General features: G+C 37.8%; 1 protein-coding gene across 1 annotated transcript in view; it reads left to right on the forward strand.

Moving 5' to 3' along the window:
* Nucleotides 1-258: 258 nt before the first annotated feature.
* Nucleotides 259-16,072, forward strand: part of LOC124281287 (sodium-dependent multivitamin transporter-like) — a 62,347-nt gene continuing 46,533 nt past the window's right edge. Inside the window, exons 1-2 of the mRNA XM_046717317.1 lie at nt 259-449; nt 2,385-2,775. Coding sequence (XP_046573273.1) covers nt 2,410-2,775 — 366 coding nt within the window. The 5' untranslated portion in view covers nt 259-449; nt 2,385-2,409. The remainder of the gene's footprint in view (nt 450-2,384; nt 2,776-16,072) is intronic.

The following is a 16,072-nucleotide window of genomic DNA, read 5'->3' on the forward strand; positions in this document are numbered from 1 at the left end:
CCACTTCTAACACCTTATGTACAATGTGTAAACATGTCATCACACATGTAGAGTGGGACATGACAGCCGACACATATCAGGAGAGATCTCATGCATGAAGAGTGGGAAATGACAGCCGAGCGTTTGTAGTGACATGCAACACAACACCTCTCTAAGATTGTCAGCCTGATTGCCATTACGTGGCGGTGGCGTGTTATTGATCGGACACGGACACGGATACGTACTGATCCATGAAAGGTGAGGATCCGCCATCTTGTCCCTTGCGATGAAATTACAGTCAAGCATGTCGGTTTCTTGGCAATGTTGATTTATTTATCGTAGTGGATATCTTGGGAGGGTACTGTAAGTTCGTGTCATTTAAAAAAAGTTACATCTACCACAGTCTTGAACAATCGCCAGCGACTTAAGGGATGGCGTGAATCCCCCTGGGTACCACGCAGGTAGCAGAGGTAATTTACGCCCCATTCGCCCCCAGTTGTCTTAATTTGGTTGCTGGTGAGCTGTAGTCCGTATTATATATTCTGTTACTTTTACACGTTATACTTGTAAGGTTACAGACTAGTTTTAGAAGTGCATATGTAATAATCTAGTTGTTTTCCGACCTATGCTTTTTGTACATACATGTATTAATTATGCCTACGTTTTATTGTACCGATGTGCCTGATGTGACCTTAAATATTAATTCACTCACTCGTTTATAGGACCATAACCTGCGGTGTTTATGACCTATCTGAATTTCCATAAATGTAAAAATAGCTCGCTCTACGTATGAGCACTATGACTCGCTGTGACTACATAGTGCATTCACTTCATCCTCGCATCTCGTCCAGCCTACTAGTGTCGTGAGTGGTCGGTCACTGTGAAGTACTGTAGGAACGGCGAGGTAAGACTGAGTCTCTGATTGTACATGTCGACTCCAGTTACCGACAGACAATGCGTGTTCTGTACTTGAAGCAAGTAGTATCAGGTGTAGGCAGTGATATGCTCTGCTGGCTACTGTTGTACCACTGAGGTAAACGATTTCATGGCATTGTATTCCCAGGCCTACCATACAAACGGTGAACAAATCATCAAAACTGATCTCATATACACCAAAACAGAACAAAAATCACCAAAACTGCAACCATATCCTCTAAACCCGAAACAATACATCTGTAATGGAAGACTAATCGTTTGAAATTGAAACGAAACTCGCGTATCAGCTACAAGAGCGCGCGAGAACGGTCGCCGAGCGTACAAAACGACATTCATAGCATCCCAACACGGCAGTCATATTTCCCGAAACGGCATACAAATCGTCAAAGATGGCGGCGAGGGGAGACGAATAGGCAATGGTACATAATTGTTTTTCGTCACTATGAGTCTAATCTTGAAAATTTGATATCGGGATGTAGTGCATAAACCTCCTATTGTAGTAAGCTTCAAACCTATGTCCATACTTCTCAGTGTCAGGCTTGCAATTCTGCACAATGTGGTCCCTCGTTCGACAGAATAGCATTTCTTGTCAACATGCCGTGCTACAGCTTCTCTTCAGTTTTGTAAATAAAGTATTCATAGCATCACATTCAACATTACTATATTTTAGTGATTTAAAAAGTTTACAAAAACTTTTTGTACATACATGTATTAATTATGCCTACGTTTTATGGGACCGATGTCGCTTAAATATTAATTCACTCACTCGTTTATAGGACCATAACCTGCGGTGTTTATGACCTATCAGAATTTCCATAAATGTAAAAATAGCTCGCTCTACGTATGGGCACTATGACTCGCTGTGACTACATAGTGCATTCACTGCATCCTCGCATCTCGTCCAGCCTACTAGTGTCGTGAGTGGTCGGTCACTGTGAAGTACTGTAGGAACGGCGAGGTAAGACTGAGTCTCTGATTGTACATGTCGACTCCAGTTACCGACAGACAATGCGTGTTCTGTACTTGAAGCAAGTAGTATCAGGTGTAGGCAGTGATATGCTCTGCTGGCTACTGTTGTACCACTGAGGTAAACGATTTCATGGCATTGTATTCCGGGCACGAATACATGATGCGATGAGAGTTGTATCAACCTTGGTAACGTCATCGGAAAAGTGAATATGCCACTCCACATGCTAGTGAAACACATGTTCAGGTCGTACCTATCTAGCTGATGACACTGAAACATCTGCTTGCATTTGTCCTCAACAGAATACTTCTCATAGGGATAGATTTACACACTCATGTATAGTATGTACGTACTTGCACCGTTAAAACACATTCTCAAAAACATGGAGTTAGCCTCTTTAGATATTTCATGCATGCTGAAATCCCATGTAGTAATATATTGCAGTTCAGTTTTCTTTAGTTCTCTTCCTTGTTCTATTCTGTGTCAATCTTATTTCAAGCAGAACGTGACTATCACAGAGAGACAAAATGGAGGCGTCGTACAGCACCCAGACTGGAGAAACTAAGACCCTGGGGGTGGTGGACTTTGTTGTGTTTGCCAGCACACTTTCTGTCATGTTATTTATTGGACTATATTTTGCAATGAAAAGCAAGAAGGATCACGATCCAGCTGAATATCTGGTGGCAGGAAGAAGTATGGGGGTACTTCCGGTATCCTTGTCCTTGGCTGTGACGTTCCTTTCGGCCTTGACCTTGCTAGGACTTCCGGCAGAAATCTACAACTACAACACGATGTTCTGGTGGCTGGCTCTGGGGATGGTGCTGGCAGTGGCGGGAGCTGCCCACGTGTTCAACCCTGTGCTGTACAACATCGGGATCACCAGCGTGTACGAGGTAAACAACCAACGTATGACTGCGTCACAATGGTCATCTGTCATCCTGGAATCGCATGTCCATGTATTCACTCAGGTTTGATTTAAAGTTTGCAATTGTTCCAGTCTATGCCCATAGGCGGCAACACTTACTGAAAAATATATTGGTATGTGTAACAATCTGTTTATGCGCCAAATGTTTAGAACGTGTGGTTATCATCTTAAGTTCCTTCTTATAGAGATTATAGATATTTTTACACATACAATTTTATGAAAATGCAGAATGATAAAGGTAAATATAGAGAGAGTTATATCAACTTATTTGCAACCACGATATTGTAGTGAGAACTCGGAGTCAGTTTAAATGTCACTTTTCATGGCAGTGCCAGTAAGGTGGTGATGGGCATTTACAGTGCGTATCTGCTCATAACAAGATGTCCCCACCACAGTCATTACACATACTACACACGGATCATGACAATTGTATTGGCATCTAATTGGATGGCACGTGGTCTTCCAAGGATAACATGGAGTAATGTTTCTTCACCTGTAGTGCTTGATGTCACGGATGAGAAGAACGGATCATAGCAGTCTCTTAAACAGTTGTGTGATGTTGACATGTCTGTTTTGATCAGAGTATGAAGTGTTGCATGGTTCACTACTTTGTGTCTGTGGTCTGGTGAACCCGTACGTGAGCTACATCAGTATACTGTCTATTAGTAAGTCTGTTTCCTGCAAGGTCCAGACTAGGTTATATCTGAAGCAATTTCAACCTGTAAAACTCTGTCACAGTTCACACATGTCGGCCATAATGTAAAGTTTCATTCAACAGTGTTTACCCGGAAGCTTGAGTTGACAGACTGGTAGTGATTGCCTTACAACGGTTACCGTTTGAGCTGGTTAGAGACATTAACGTGAGAAACACATGAAGACAAGCGCCCCAACTGACACAACGTCACCCACAGACAGTGAAAATAAATGAACGCTGCGGTCGTTTCTAACAACAAACACGCATGAAAACGAAAAATATTGCAGAACGAATTAATGCCGTTATAATGCAAAACAACATTGTACAAGCGTATCTCCAGTGAATATTTCACATGTTTCCCCATCTCTTTGTTATACGTCGGCTATTCACATTCAGCCTCCAGCCAGTTCGTCCAAAAAGGAATCAGATTAAGTTTAGCGTATTATTCAGATTGGCTTTATGGGGTCTTCGCATACTGCTTCATGGCTATATAAAAACATAGTTTTCCGCGCAGAGCCAATTGCTAATGCATCTAACAAATACCACTGTCTATTCATAAGCTCATTGTATTTACATGTAACTTGATGATGGGCAATAGTGCTATGTACAGTTCTCGATGTAAGATTCAGTTTCAGAAACCAGCTGATCACATACATTGTGTTAATAGTTTATCATGAAACCAGCTGACACAGACGACATACACTGTGTTAATAGTTTATCATGAAACCAGCTGACACAGACGACATACATTTTGTTAATAGTTTATCATGAGACACGCTGACACAGACGACATACATTGTGTTAATAGTTTATCATGAAACCAGCTGACACAGACGACATACACTGTGTTAATAGTTTATCATGAAACCAGCTGACATAGACGACATACACTGTGTTAATAGTTTATCATGAAACCAGCTGACACAGACGACATACACTGTGTTAATAGTTTATCATGAAACCAGCTGACACAGACGACATACATTGTGTTAATCGTTTATCATGAAACCAGCTGACACAGACGACATACACTGTGTTAATAGTTTATCATGAAACCAGCTGCCACAGACGACATACATTGTGTTAATAGTTTATCATGAAACCAGCTGACACAGACGACATACACTGTTAATCGTTTATCATGACACCAGCTGACACAGACGACATTCATTGTGTTAATAGTTTATCATGAAACCTGCTGACAAAGACGACATACATTGTGTTAATAGTTTATCATGAAACCAGATGACACAGACGACGTATATTGTGTTAATAGTTTGTCTTGAAACCAGCTGACACAGACGACATGCATTGTGTTAATCGTTTATCATGAAACGAGCTGACACAGACGACATACATTGTGTTAATCGTTTATCATGAAACCAGCTGACACAGACGACATACATTGTGTTAATAGTTTATCATGAAACCAGCTGACACAGACGACATACATTATGTCAATAGTTTATCATGAAACCAGCTGACATAGACAACATACATTGTGTTAATAGTTTATCATGAAACCAGCTGACACTGACGACGTATATTGTGTTAATAGTTTATTATGAAACCAGCTGACATAGACGACATACATTGTGTCAATAGTTTATCATGAAACCAGCTGACATAGACGACATACACTGTGTTAATAGTTTATCATGAAACCAGCTGACATAGACGGCATTCATTGTGTTAATAGTTTATCATGAAACCAGCTGACATAGACGACATACACTGTGTTAATAGTTTATCATGAAACCAGCTGACACAGACGACATACACTGTGTTAATAGTTTATCATGAAACCAGCTGACACAGACAACATACATTGTGTTAATAGTTTATTATGAAACCAGCTGACACAGACGACATACACTGTGTTAATAGTTTATCATGAAACCAGCTGACACAGACGACATACATTGTGTTGATCATTTAGGAATAACCTACAATCAAACAAGGACTTCTATACGGTGATGCTGAGGTGATCATGTATTCATTTATCTTTCCTGTAGGTTCAGAAATATGTTTAGAGTCCAGGTTACAATTGGTCTTCGGCAACTCAATGATTGGACAAACTCTAGCAAAGTAAGATTGAATATGTTTCAGTGACAAAAGAAGCCCAACATTTATAATGTAAACCTGCATGTATGAGTGCGATGTGCATGGTGGTATGTATGGAGCTTTTTATGTACAGGTCTTACATATATATTACTGAAATGATGGCCGAAATTATGAATTAGAAAGCAAACTATCCAAATACATACTGTCTAGGAATATAACATTCTTGTCGTAACAGTCCTCTGTGATAAAGGCACAAATAGGCTCAGACAGTTGTCCTCTATATAATCAGACTTTGGGAACTTGATTATACCCATAATAATAAGAAGAGGAACGAATATAGCCAAGCAGTTTAATATCAGTCGTGTTGTGTATTGACCAGCAAAGATGCTTGACATCTTATAGTAATCGCCTATGTTTTGGCTTTGAGTAATTCTTCTTTACTCATTGAATTATACATTGTCTCGATGTAAATCGTGACTGACGATATGTTGCTGTTATATTGTTACACAATTATAACTGTCATGGCGATGCAACTGCGGCTGCAAAACAATATAAATTCAGCGGGGACGATGGCTTTGATGGATGTGCCCATCTTTTGTCACACAAGGCCGCTCCTTCCGATGTTTGAACCAACAACTCAACTCATTGCTGTCTTGTGTAGTTGTTTGTCATGCATTGTATAACCAACTAAAGAAGTCTGAACTTCCCACTTTTAGTGACCATCTTAGAAACAAATTAGAAAAGATATTGACACGGAAGAAATAACATTGGCTGTTAAAAATATGAAAAATAACAATAGTCCTGGAGTAGTTGGATTTCCAAGAGATTTCTTTAAATAGTTTTGGAGAGAGCTTAAATATTGGATCTATAGATTCATTAAAGATATTTTTAATAAGAATCAAATGTCTTTTACAATGAAAAGAGGTGTCATTACATGTATACCCAAACCAAATAAAAACAGAACCCTTTTAAAAACCTGGAGACCAATAACTTTATTGAATTCACTGTATAGGATAGTAAGTACTTGTATTTCTAATCGTTTAAAAACAACCCTGTACTCTCTTATACATGAAAATCAGACTGGTTTTATACCTGGTAGAAATATTTAGCGAAAACACAAGATTACTGTGTGACATTATGTTTGAAACAAAAAAGAAGAGACATCCCAGGTTTATTAATTTTTATCGATTTTGAAAAGGCATTTGATACTGTCTCTAAAGATTTTATCAACTTGGTATTAAAAAAGTTTGGTTTTGGTCCCCAAAATTAGCTGGATAAATATCCTAACCTATAATACAACTTCTTGTGTTATTCAAAATGGACATCTCTCAGAATCCTTTTCAAATGAACGGGGCTGTAGACAATATCACCATATCGTTTCCTTTTTGTTGCTGAAATCCTTGGATGCATGATAAGACAAAATGAAAATATCAAAGGTATAGTAATTGTTGATACGGAGTATAAATTAGGACAATATGCAGATGATACTGAGTTGTTTTTAGATGGTACAGAAAAATGTCTTTATGCTGCTGTTAATACAATTAATACCTCCTATAACATGTCAGGACTAAAAATAAATATTGATAAGACTAAAGCAATCTGGATTGGTTCAAAAACAGGCTGTGGAGATAAACTATGTCAGGATTTGAATAATGAATGGCGAAAAAATGAATTTGATGTTCTGGGAATTATATTTAATGCCGAACTTAAAGATTTATTGATCATCAACAAGCAACTAAACCACGTCCCATCATTGTGAAACTCGCGCTGTCAGACGATAAGGTCCGCGCTCTGAAATCGATACCAGTCCTCAAGGAGAATGGACTTGGAATTTCCAGCGACTTGACGACACGACAGAGAAAACAGTTAAAAGCCCTTAAGGAAACCGGTAAATTCGGGTACTTGAAAGACGGCAAACTCATAACGGTAGATCGTGAAGATTCCAGTGAATACACACGTAGTCAGATTCAAACACGTCAACGCAAGCGGCAACCGGCGACCGACTCTTCACGTAACAGAAGCAAGACGCCTTCTCGTTCGGCACGCCCATAGGGCAGCAGCCGAGGCCCGGTTATTATTTCACAAGGATCTATCGACAATGACACCGCAAGTACTGACTCCGAGAGTGATCTCGTAACTGACAACACCACTCTCTCCCTTTTGGTATTGTCTGCTAAAGACCGGAATACGAGGGAAAATGTATTCTGTTTTAAAACCTATGTATTCTAATATAAAATCATGTGTGCGGTGTGGTGATGATTTTACAGATTATTTTGATTGTCCGGTCGGATTAAGACAAGGATGTATTTTAAGCCCAATGTTATTTTCATTTTTCATTAATGAATTGTATTACGATATTGCTAATAATGGAAAACATGGTATTCAGATGTTCCCGGATATGATGATAATACTAATATTACTTTTTGCTGATGATGTCATTTTAGTTTCAGACACTATTGTAGGATTACAAAATCAACTTAATATTTTGGGACGTTACACAAAAGAATGGAAGTTATTGGTTACTTACAACAAAACAAATATTGTCATTTTCAGAAGGGGTGGTTCGTTATCCGTAAATGAAAAGTGGGTACCAAATGGGATACATCTTAAAGGTCACATGCAACCAAAAAATCAAACATAATTAAAACACAATTATCACTTATTCATGACATATAATATACATTGCTGGTTATGAAAAACCATAAAGACAAAATTATAAGCGTACAATCGCAAATCAAAAGTGCAATATTTTGTACTTGGGTGTACTTCCCACGAAACGAAGCAGCCGGGATGCCGAACCCAGTCAGAGCGGGTGGGTGTGCACTCAAGTGTAACGGCTGGTTCATTTGCAGATGCCCTCACCGCTCATTGTGTGTGTATATATAGAGATGTTGGGTTTTGTAAATACATGCTAATTTTTTGTGTATAACATTTTGCAAACAACAGACATCATAACATGTCATGTGTACAAGTATCACACCTGCCTGTCTGTGTAATTACATAATGTGACAGAGACCGAACTCGGGCCATAAATCAATGCGTTTTGTTTATGGTGTATAGCCTGATAGGTGTTAAGTTCAAATTGCATTCTGTCAGTGATTGAAATTGTGTATTGAATATTGTCAACGCTAAATAATGGCATTGCTTTTAAGTATCGAACAGAGAAAGTGACTCTGTAAGAAGAACGTGTGGTGAAATAGACAAATGAAATTATATAAACAGTTAAATCGGTAATCTACTGTAATAACATATGATGATAATAACATACTAGTATTCTGTTCTGTTCTGTTGTAATAACATATAAAAAGCTCGCGCCTGTGAAATATCAACAAAACATTAGAAAAATAGCTCTAACCAAAGCCTTCACCGAGTATTGACCGGACAAGCCGCTTCCAAGTTGCGCGAACCTATTTCACTGCGCATGTGCTATGAGCGCAGCCCAGCTGTTGAAACTACTTCAATTCCCCCCAAACGCTGGGGAAAGTTGGTGAATCGTTTGAACTACGATTTCGCGCGGTTTTTTTCATCGCGTTATTTTTCAACTTTATAAGTTGAATTTGCATTTTTGATGATTTGTTTCGGTAAGTCCATACCGAAAGGTATCAGAATCTGCAAAGTTGTGTTTTACGTTGCATGTGACCTTTAAGATTAATAGTCATTATAAATATCTTGGTCTTTTGTTTACCCATACAATGAACTTTTCTAAAAGCATAAAAGATTTAGTGTCAAGAGCAAAGAAAGCCCTATCCAACGTTATGTCTGTTTCATGTAAAATTGGAATTACCTCGCCTAAAATATATATTAAACTCTTTGATTCGCAGATACAACCCATAATGTTATATGGATCTAATATATCGGGTTATTAAAGATATGATTGTTTAGAAATACTTCACCATTTAGCATGTAAAAGATATTTATCCGTTGGATTATCTACACCAAACTGTATCATTTACGGCGAATGTGGAAGACGCCCATTATATATAAATTCTCAGATTAGAAGCTTGAAAATATTGGATAAAACTTATTGGTATGCATGAAAATAGAATTCCCAAGCTAACATATAATATGCTTTTACATTTAGACAACATCAGTAACATTACATGGGCATCCCATGTAAGAATCATTTTGTTCTCTCATGGTTTTGGTTTTATTTGGATGAACCAAACTATTGGAAATCTCAGTCTCTTCTTATATAAATTTGAATACCAAGCTATTGATATGTTCTATCAGAATTGGAATTCTACCCTTCACGACAGCTAAAGGTATGATTGCTACAGGACATTTATAAGTTTACTTCGGCCTGAAAAATAATTGTCTGTTTTATATTCTAAATATTTAAGAAATATTTTTATCAAATTTAGACTTGTTTTGTTAGATTTAATGATAAACAAAGGCAGGAAAATGTCCATAGATAAGTACAGGAGAATTTGTCCGTTATGTAAATCCGCAGTTGAGAATGAAATCCACTTTATGCTAGTCTGTCCATCCTACTCCATTCTAAGAAGCAAATACATTCCACACTCGTTTTTGTCAAAATCACCTGCTCTAGCTTTTTCATCCTTAATGTCTTCTCAAAATGATAATGATATTCTTAATCTGTCATTATTTATCAAACATAGTATGAGACTAAGAAATGTACAATTTAAAACGCAAGAACGGATTTTTACAATAACCTGTCATTTTGTTCTCTCAATTGTATGTATTTTTACTGTATATTATATGTTATATACACATGTATATTTGTATGTGGGCCGAAGGCCTTAAATACACTAAACTATTTGACATGAGACTTTATTTAAGAAAATCATCAATATGCAATCCATGCAATTTTCCTTTACATGATATCATGAAATTTGGTGCTAACTTATATAATATTGCTAATATTCATAATCCAAATTGGAAAGATGTTTTGAATGCATGGAATATGTATTGTACTAACATTACCACAGAGGAAAGCAACATTGATGAAATTTTAGCACAGCCATTATGGTTTAATTATAATTTTAATACCAAAATCATTATATCAGACATTGGACAAATAAAGGACTATTAACCATCAAAGACATGTGTGATGAAGAAGGTTTTGTTTTGTTTAATCTTTGAAAAGTAAATATTAAATATAATGGACAGAATTAGATTATAGATATGTTCTAAATATTTTACCTGAATCATGGAAGTATACAATAACAAATCACATAACTATGACATGAATCTAGATTCTTATCAAATAATTTCATGAAATCATTACATGGGTCAAGATTATTTTATGATATATTGTTATTTAATAATAATAACCCTCGCGTCTGTCATACATGGGAGAAAGTGTTTGATGACACTGATTTTGACTGGCCAATGACTTTCAAGTCTTACAGATAAGACAATAATGATGTAAAACACTTAGATTTCCAATTTAAATTTTTGCATGATATTATCTATACCAAGAAGGAACTTTTAAAAATGAACCTTATCCAAAGTGCCTCATGCAGCTTTTTGTAAGGGAATGTTGTGAAACTAAGAAGTTTTGGAATGATCTTCAAATTTGGATTAACACTCATTTCGTACAAAAAGTTAATTTGACAAATATGTTGGTGTAGTTTGGTTCCTTAAGTAAAACCCCATTATTTAATCATATAATCATTTCAGCAAAAATACATATTTATATCTCTTCTTTGAAAAACAACATTCTAAAATGCAATAACTTTATAAAGACTTTACAAGATATTTTATTCTGTTGAAAGCTTCATTGCCAAAAGGAAGAATGAAATGAAGAAATTTGCAAATAAATGGTATCCATTATTCCGAGTATTCAAACCTGACCTGTGTATGCAGCAGCCGCTTTTGTAAGTCTTGATCAGTTTCCCCTTTTGAAAATTATCTTTGTTTTAGCCATGTAACGATTAATTAGTTAACGTATCTGTAGGTGCACTGATGTAACACTGGGAACATATATTATAGGACGGATATTTGACGCAATATACAACACAATACGTCGGATGTGGCGCAATATACAATACACATTGTATGTGACACAAGACACAGCATGATATGTCAGATGTGACACTATATACAACATATGTTAGATAAGACCTATATACAATATATGTCAGATAGGACACTATGTACAACACGATAGGTCCCACGTGACTCTATATACAACATGGTATGTCGGGTGTTGTGCTATATACAACATGATATGTCAGATGTGGTACTATATACAACATGGTATGTTGGATGTTGCGCTGTATACAACGTGATATATCGGATGTTTTCACAATATACAACATGATATGTCTGTTGTGGCGCATTTTACAACATGATAGGTCAGATGTGATGCAATACACAATAAGATGCGTTGGATGTGACCCCATATACAATATGCTATGTCTGATCTGACGCTATATACAACACTGTTTGAAGACGAAGTTTGAACTCAACGTAGTCCATCGTCGTCTAGTATAATTGTGAACTAGTTTCCCTGTCGACCTGCACGCGTTGACAAGTGGTGGAGAATCCGGGTCTGACGGTCATGCATCAACACAACCTCTTTGATATTTGTTTGGGGTCTATTATCATAGTTATTACATAACTCTCATCCATATTGAATAAGGACAAGCTTATGGATGAACAACGTCTTTATTCAAGTGAACAGCTTGGTCATTGAATCTATTGAGCCAGGTTGGGGTACCTTGCCACGACATTCTAGTTGTCTCTGCAAGGACGAGCTGTGAATTTGCTGACAGACTCTGCAGGGTGACTGAGCGTCTGCTGAGACGAAAGTAGTTAAATGACCTTATATATCCCATTTTCCCGTGGTTTGACTGAAAATGTATGCCTACTTATGGTCATGATTTGGTTTGTGTTTCTCTTATTATTCCAGTCTTTTCACATATATGCCAGACATGCGCAAACCATTTGTACAATCAACTCGATGATATAGTGGGTATGGTTGTTCTCCTACTCTCCACTCAGTACTACAAACAACACAACAGTTATATGGTATGTCATGTGCGGTGCACTCTTGTTTATTTCCACTAAACTCCATCATCATCATCATCATCATCATCATCATCATCATCATCGCCATCAACATTAACTCTACATCATACAAACTCAATCAACATATCATAATGATCATTGTAATATATACAACTTATGACACTGTCATTCGTGTGATATACAAACAGGATCACGTATTATCAGCTCACACCTTATACAAATGCTCGACGTTTTATCTCGTCAGCGCTCACAATATGCCAATACTCACACGTATTATCATGGCTCGTCAGCACATACAATATACATATTCTCACACGTATTATCATGGCTCATCAGCACATACAATATACATATTCTCACACGTATTATCATGGCTCGTCAGCACGCACAATATACATATTCTCACACGTATTATCATGGCTCGTCAGCACATACAATATACATATTCTCACACGTATTATCATGGCTCATCAGCACATACAATATACATATTCTCACACGTATTATCATGGCTCGTCAGCACATACAATATACATATTCTATGGCTCGTCAGCACATATATACATATTCACACGTATTATCATGGCTCGTCAGCACATACAATATACATATTCTCACACGTATTATCATGGCTCGTCAGCACATACAATATACATATTCTCACACGTATTATCATGGCTCGTCAGCACATACAATATACATATTCTCACACGTATTATCATGGCTCGTCAGCACATACAATATACATATTCTCACACGTATTATCATGGCTCGTCAGCACATACAATATACATATTCTCACACGTATTATCATGGCTCGTCAGCACATACAATATACATATTCTCACACGTATTATCATGGCTCGTCAGCACATACAATATGCCATTCTCACACGTATTAACATGGCTCGTTGACACGTACAATATGCCTGTACACAACATCAAACAGTGAAAGCAAAATCACTGAACACAAATGAACACATTTCATTCAGATGATAAAAAACATACCATAAACCGACCACAGGTTAATACTGGACTCGAGCGCACCGCAACTGAGAATGCACTTCGAACTCCCGCCTTTCCTTATAAACCCATAACAGAGCCATCTAGCGGACATTCTTACATCAACAAGTAGTACTTTCCTACGCAAGGAGAAAATAATTTCAATCTTATTCGTTCCTCAAACGAAAGAAATTATATTTCTCCTACTCTCCACTCAGTACTACAAACAACACAACAGTTATATGGTATGTCATGTGCGGTGCACTCTTGAGACCAAAAGAACGGGGCTTAAAGACCCAAAGAAAGAGACACTTTCAATCTGTTTTCTACACTGTCCTTTACATAGCCATCTTTAGCCCCTTCGCTCCTCCACCGTCCATGCCGTTTGAAAAGCCTATCAGGAATTCCCCGATTTGCAGCAACACTCGCCCCACCTGATCTCAAACTGTGCAAACCATAGCATTTAATGTCAGGCACATATGGTTTAAAGGCCTCAATAAACACTTCTCGTAGCCGAGTATATGACATTGATTTGTTATCTGATCTAAAACAATAACTTTCTTTTGTTTTGCACATATTCCTAAACACAAAGGAATCAGAGTCAGCGTTTTTGCAAAATGAAGATATTTCCAAATACCTTTCCAAGCACTTTACAGGACACATTTTTGTATTGGTTCTACCAATAACCAGCCAGGCTCCATCCCGATACACATCTGTTTTTGAACTCTCGATGAAATATAAGCATCATAGAAGATGAGATCGTCATATTTCACATTCAGTAATTCAGAGGAACGTAAGAAACCAGCAAAAGCAAGAAGACACATAGATACAGTTCTCAAATTATATACATCAGGCTCACGCATTTTATCATCAAACATCTTTTCAAGCAATTCTAACGTGATAGGCTCCTTCTTCTTCACAGGTTTCTATAATTTTCGCTTGGCTGCTTCTAATACATTAACAACTAGGGCATTATCAGTAGGAGACGATAGCCCAATAATATTATGAAAGTGCCTAATGCTATAAAAGGCATTTTGCACCGGCGAATAAGATTCTGATCTTTGTATCACGGATAAAAGATATACAGCACTATGCAAGGGACTTAACGGTAACACAGTTGGCATACCGTTAGTAATCGCCCATTCTTTCCATGCACGGAATCCATACTCGTACTTTTTGCACGTGGACGACGCTCTAGCATGAGACAAAAGAACCGGCACATCTCCAGCTAGCTGTCTCACACTCGGGGGTAGCGTCCCTATCTCCTCGGAAAACACGTGCAAAAATACATCTGTAAACACAAAATTCAATATTGAACACAAAGCGCCAACATTTGGAAATTTAAATTGCTCATACCAAACAAACCATTTCCTTGTCTACTCGGCACATATGCCTCTTTACAAGTGGGTAAGTACACAATGTCCTTCACTTGTGAAATGAAACGAACCCCGGGACACAATAAAGGCCAAAAGTTTGCAGAATACCATTGAGGTACTATCAATGTGGCTTTACAGTGGCCTCTAGCCAAATGTTTTAACACCCTGGCCACTAAATACACTGGCGGTACTATCCAGTTATTTCCTTCCGTCCAGCTCATAGTAAATGCATCGACTCCTCGTGAACCCGGATTCCAAAACCTTGAATAAAACCTGGCGACTTTGTTGTTATAATATGAAGCAAAAGGTCTACCTCATATGGGCCCCACATGGAACTAAGGTGTTGAAAAACATAGTCAGCTATACCCCAATCGTCTGTGTCTATGATTTTACTGAGGTAATCAGCTCTCTCGTTCTCAGAGCGAGGTAACCACTGCATTTCTAAGTGAATCTGGCATTCAATACACAAGTGGAATATCTTCAAAGCAATGTTCTGCAAATGCTTCTTCATAGATCCTTTGGATACAATAATGTCAACATTCTTGTTGTCGGTAAACCATTTGACTCTCTGCGATTTCAACTTGGACACAATACTCTGCATAACCATATACACAGCCTTTATCTCTCGATAGGTAGAGCTCGCTTTAGCCTCATCAGGAGACCACTGACCATGTGACTGAACGTCACCAAATTGAACACAGTATCCACCATACCCGACATTACTTGCATCACTATATACAATCCGTGTAACAGTATTCTGCTCTATCAAACACTTCTCAGTATAGTTGCTTATGTTGCTTAACCAAAACTGAAGCTGTTGGATGCTTAGTTCAGAGAGAAGTACACTGTCATTCCATGATACAATATCAACAGTTTGCATGGACAACGACTTCGTCATAAGCTGAGCAACAGATCCGAGCACAATACTCATGCTTATTATCTGCCCCACTACAGAAGCAACTTTTCTAACTGGTACAGTCCCGTTAACCGACAACAGTCCTTCAACACACTGCATAAGTTTGTCCACTTTCCTCTGTGGTATAGACAAAGCCATTGAACGTGTATCAATGATAAGCCCCAACCATTCTAAACATTGGCACGGCTCCCACAGTGATTTTTCTACCTTAGGCACG

This window comes from Haliotis rubra, unplaced genomic scaffold (genome assembly GCF_003918875.1).
Source record: "Haliotis rubra isolate DU_JTF1 unplaced genomic scaffold, ASM391887v1 Scf281, whole genome shotgun sequence".
NCBI lineage: Eukaryota > Metazoa > Mollusca > Gastropoda > Lepetellida > Haliotidae > Haliotis > Haliotis rubra.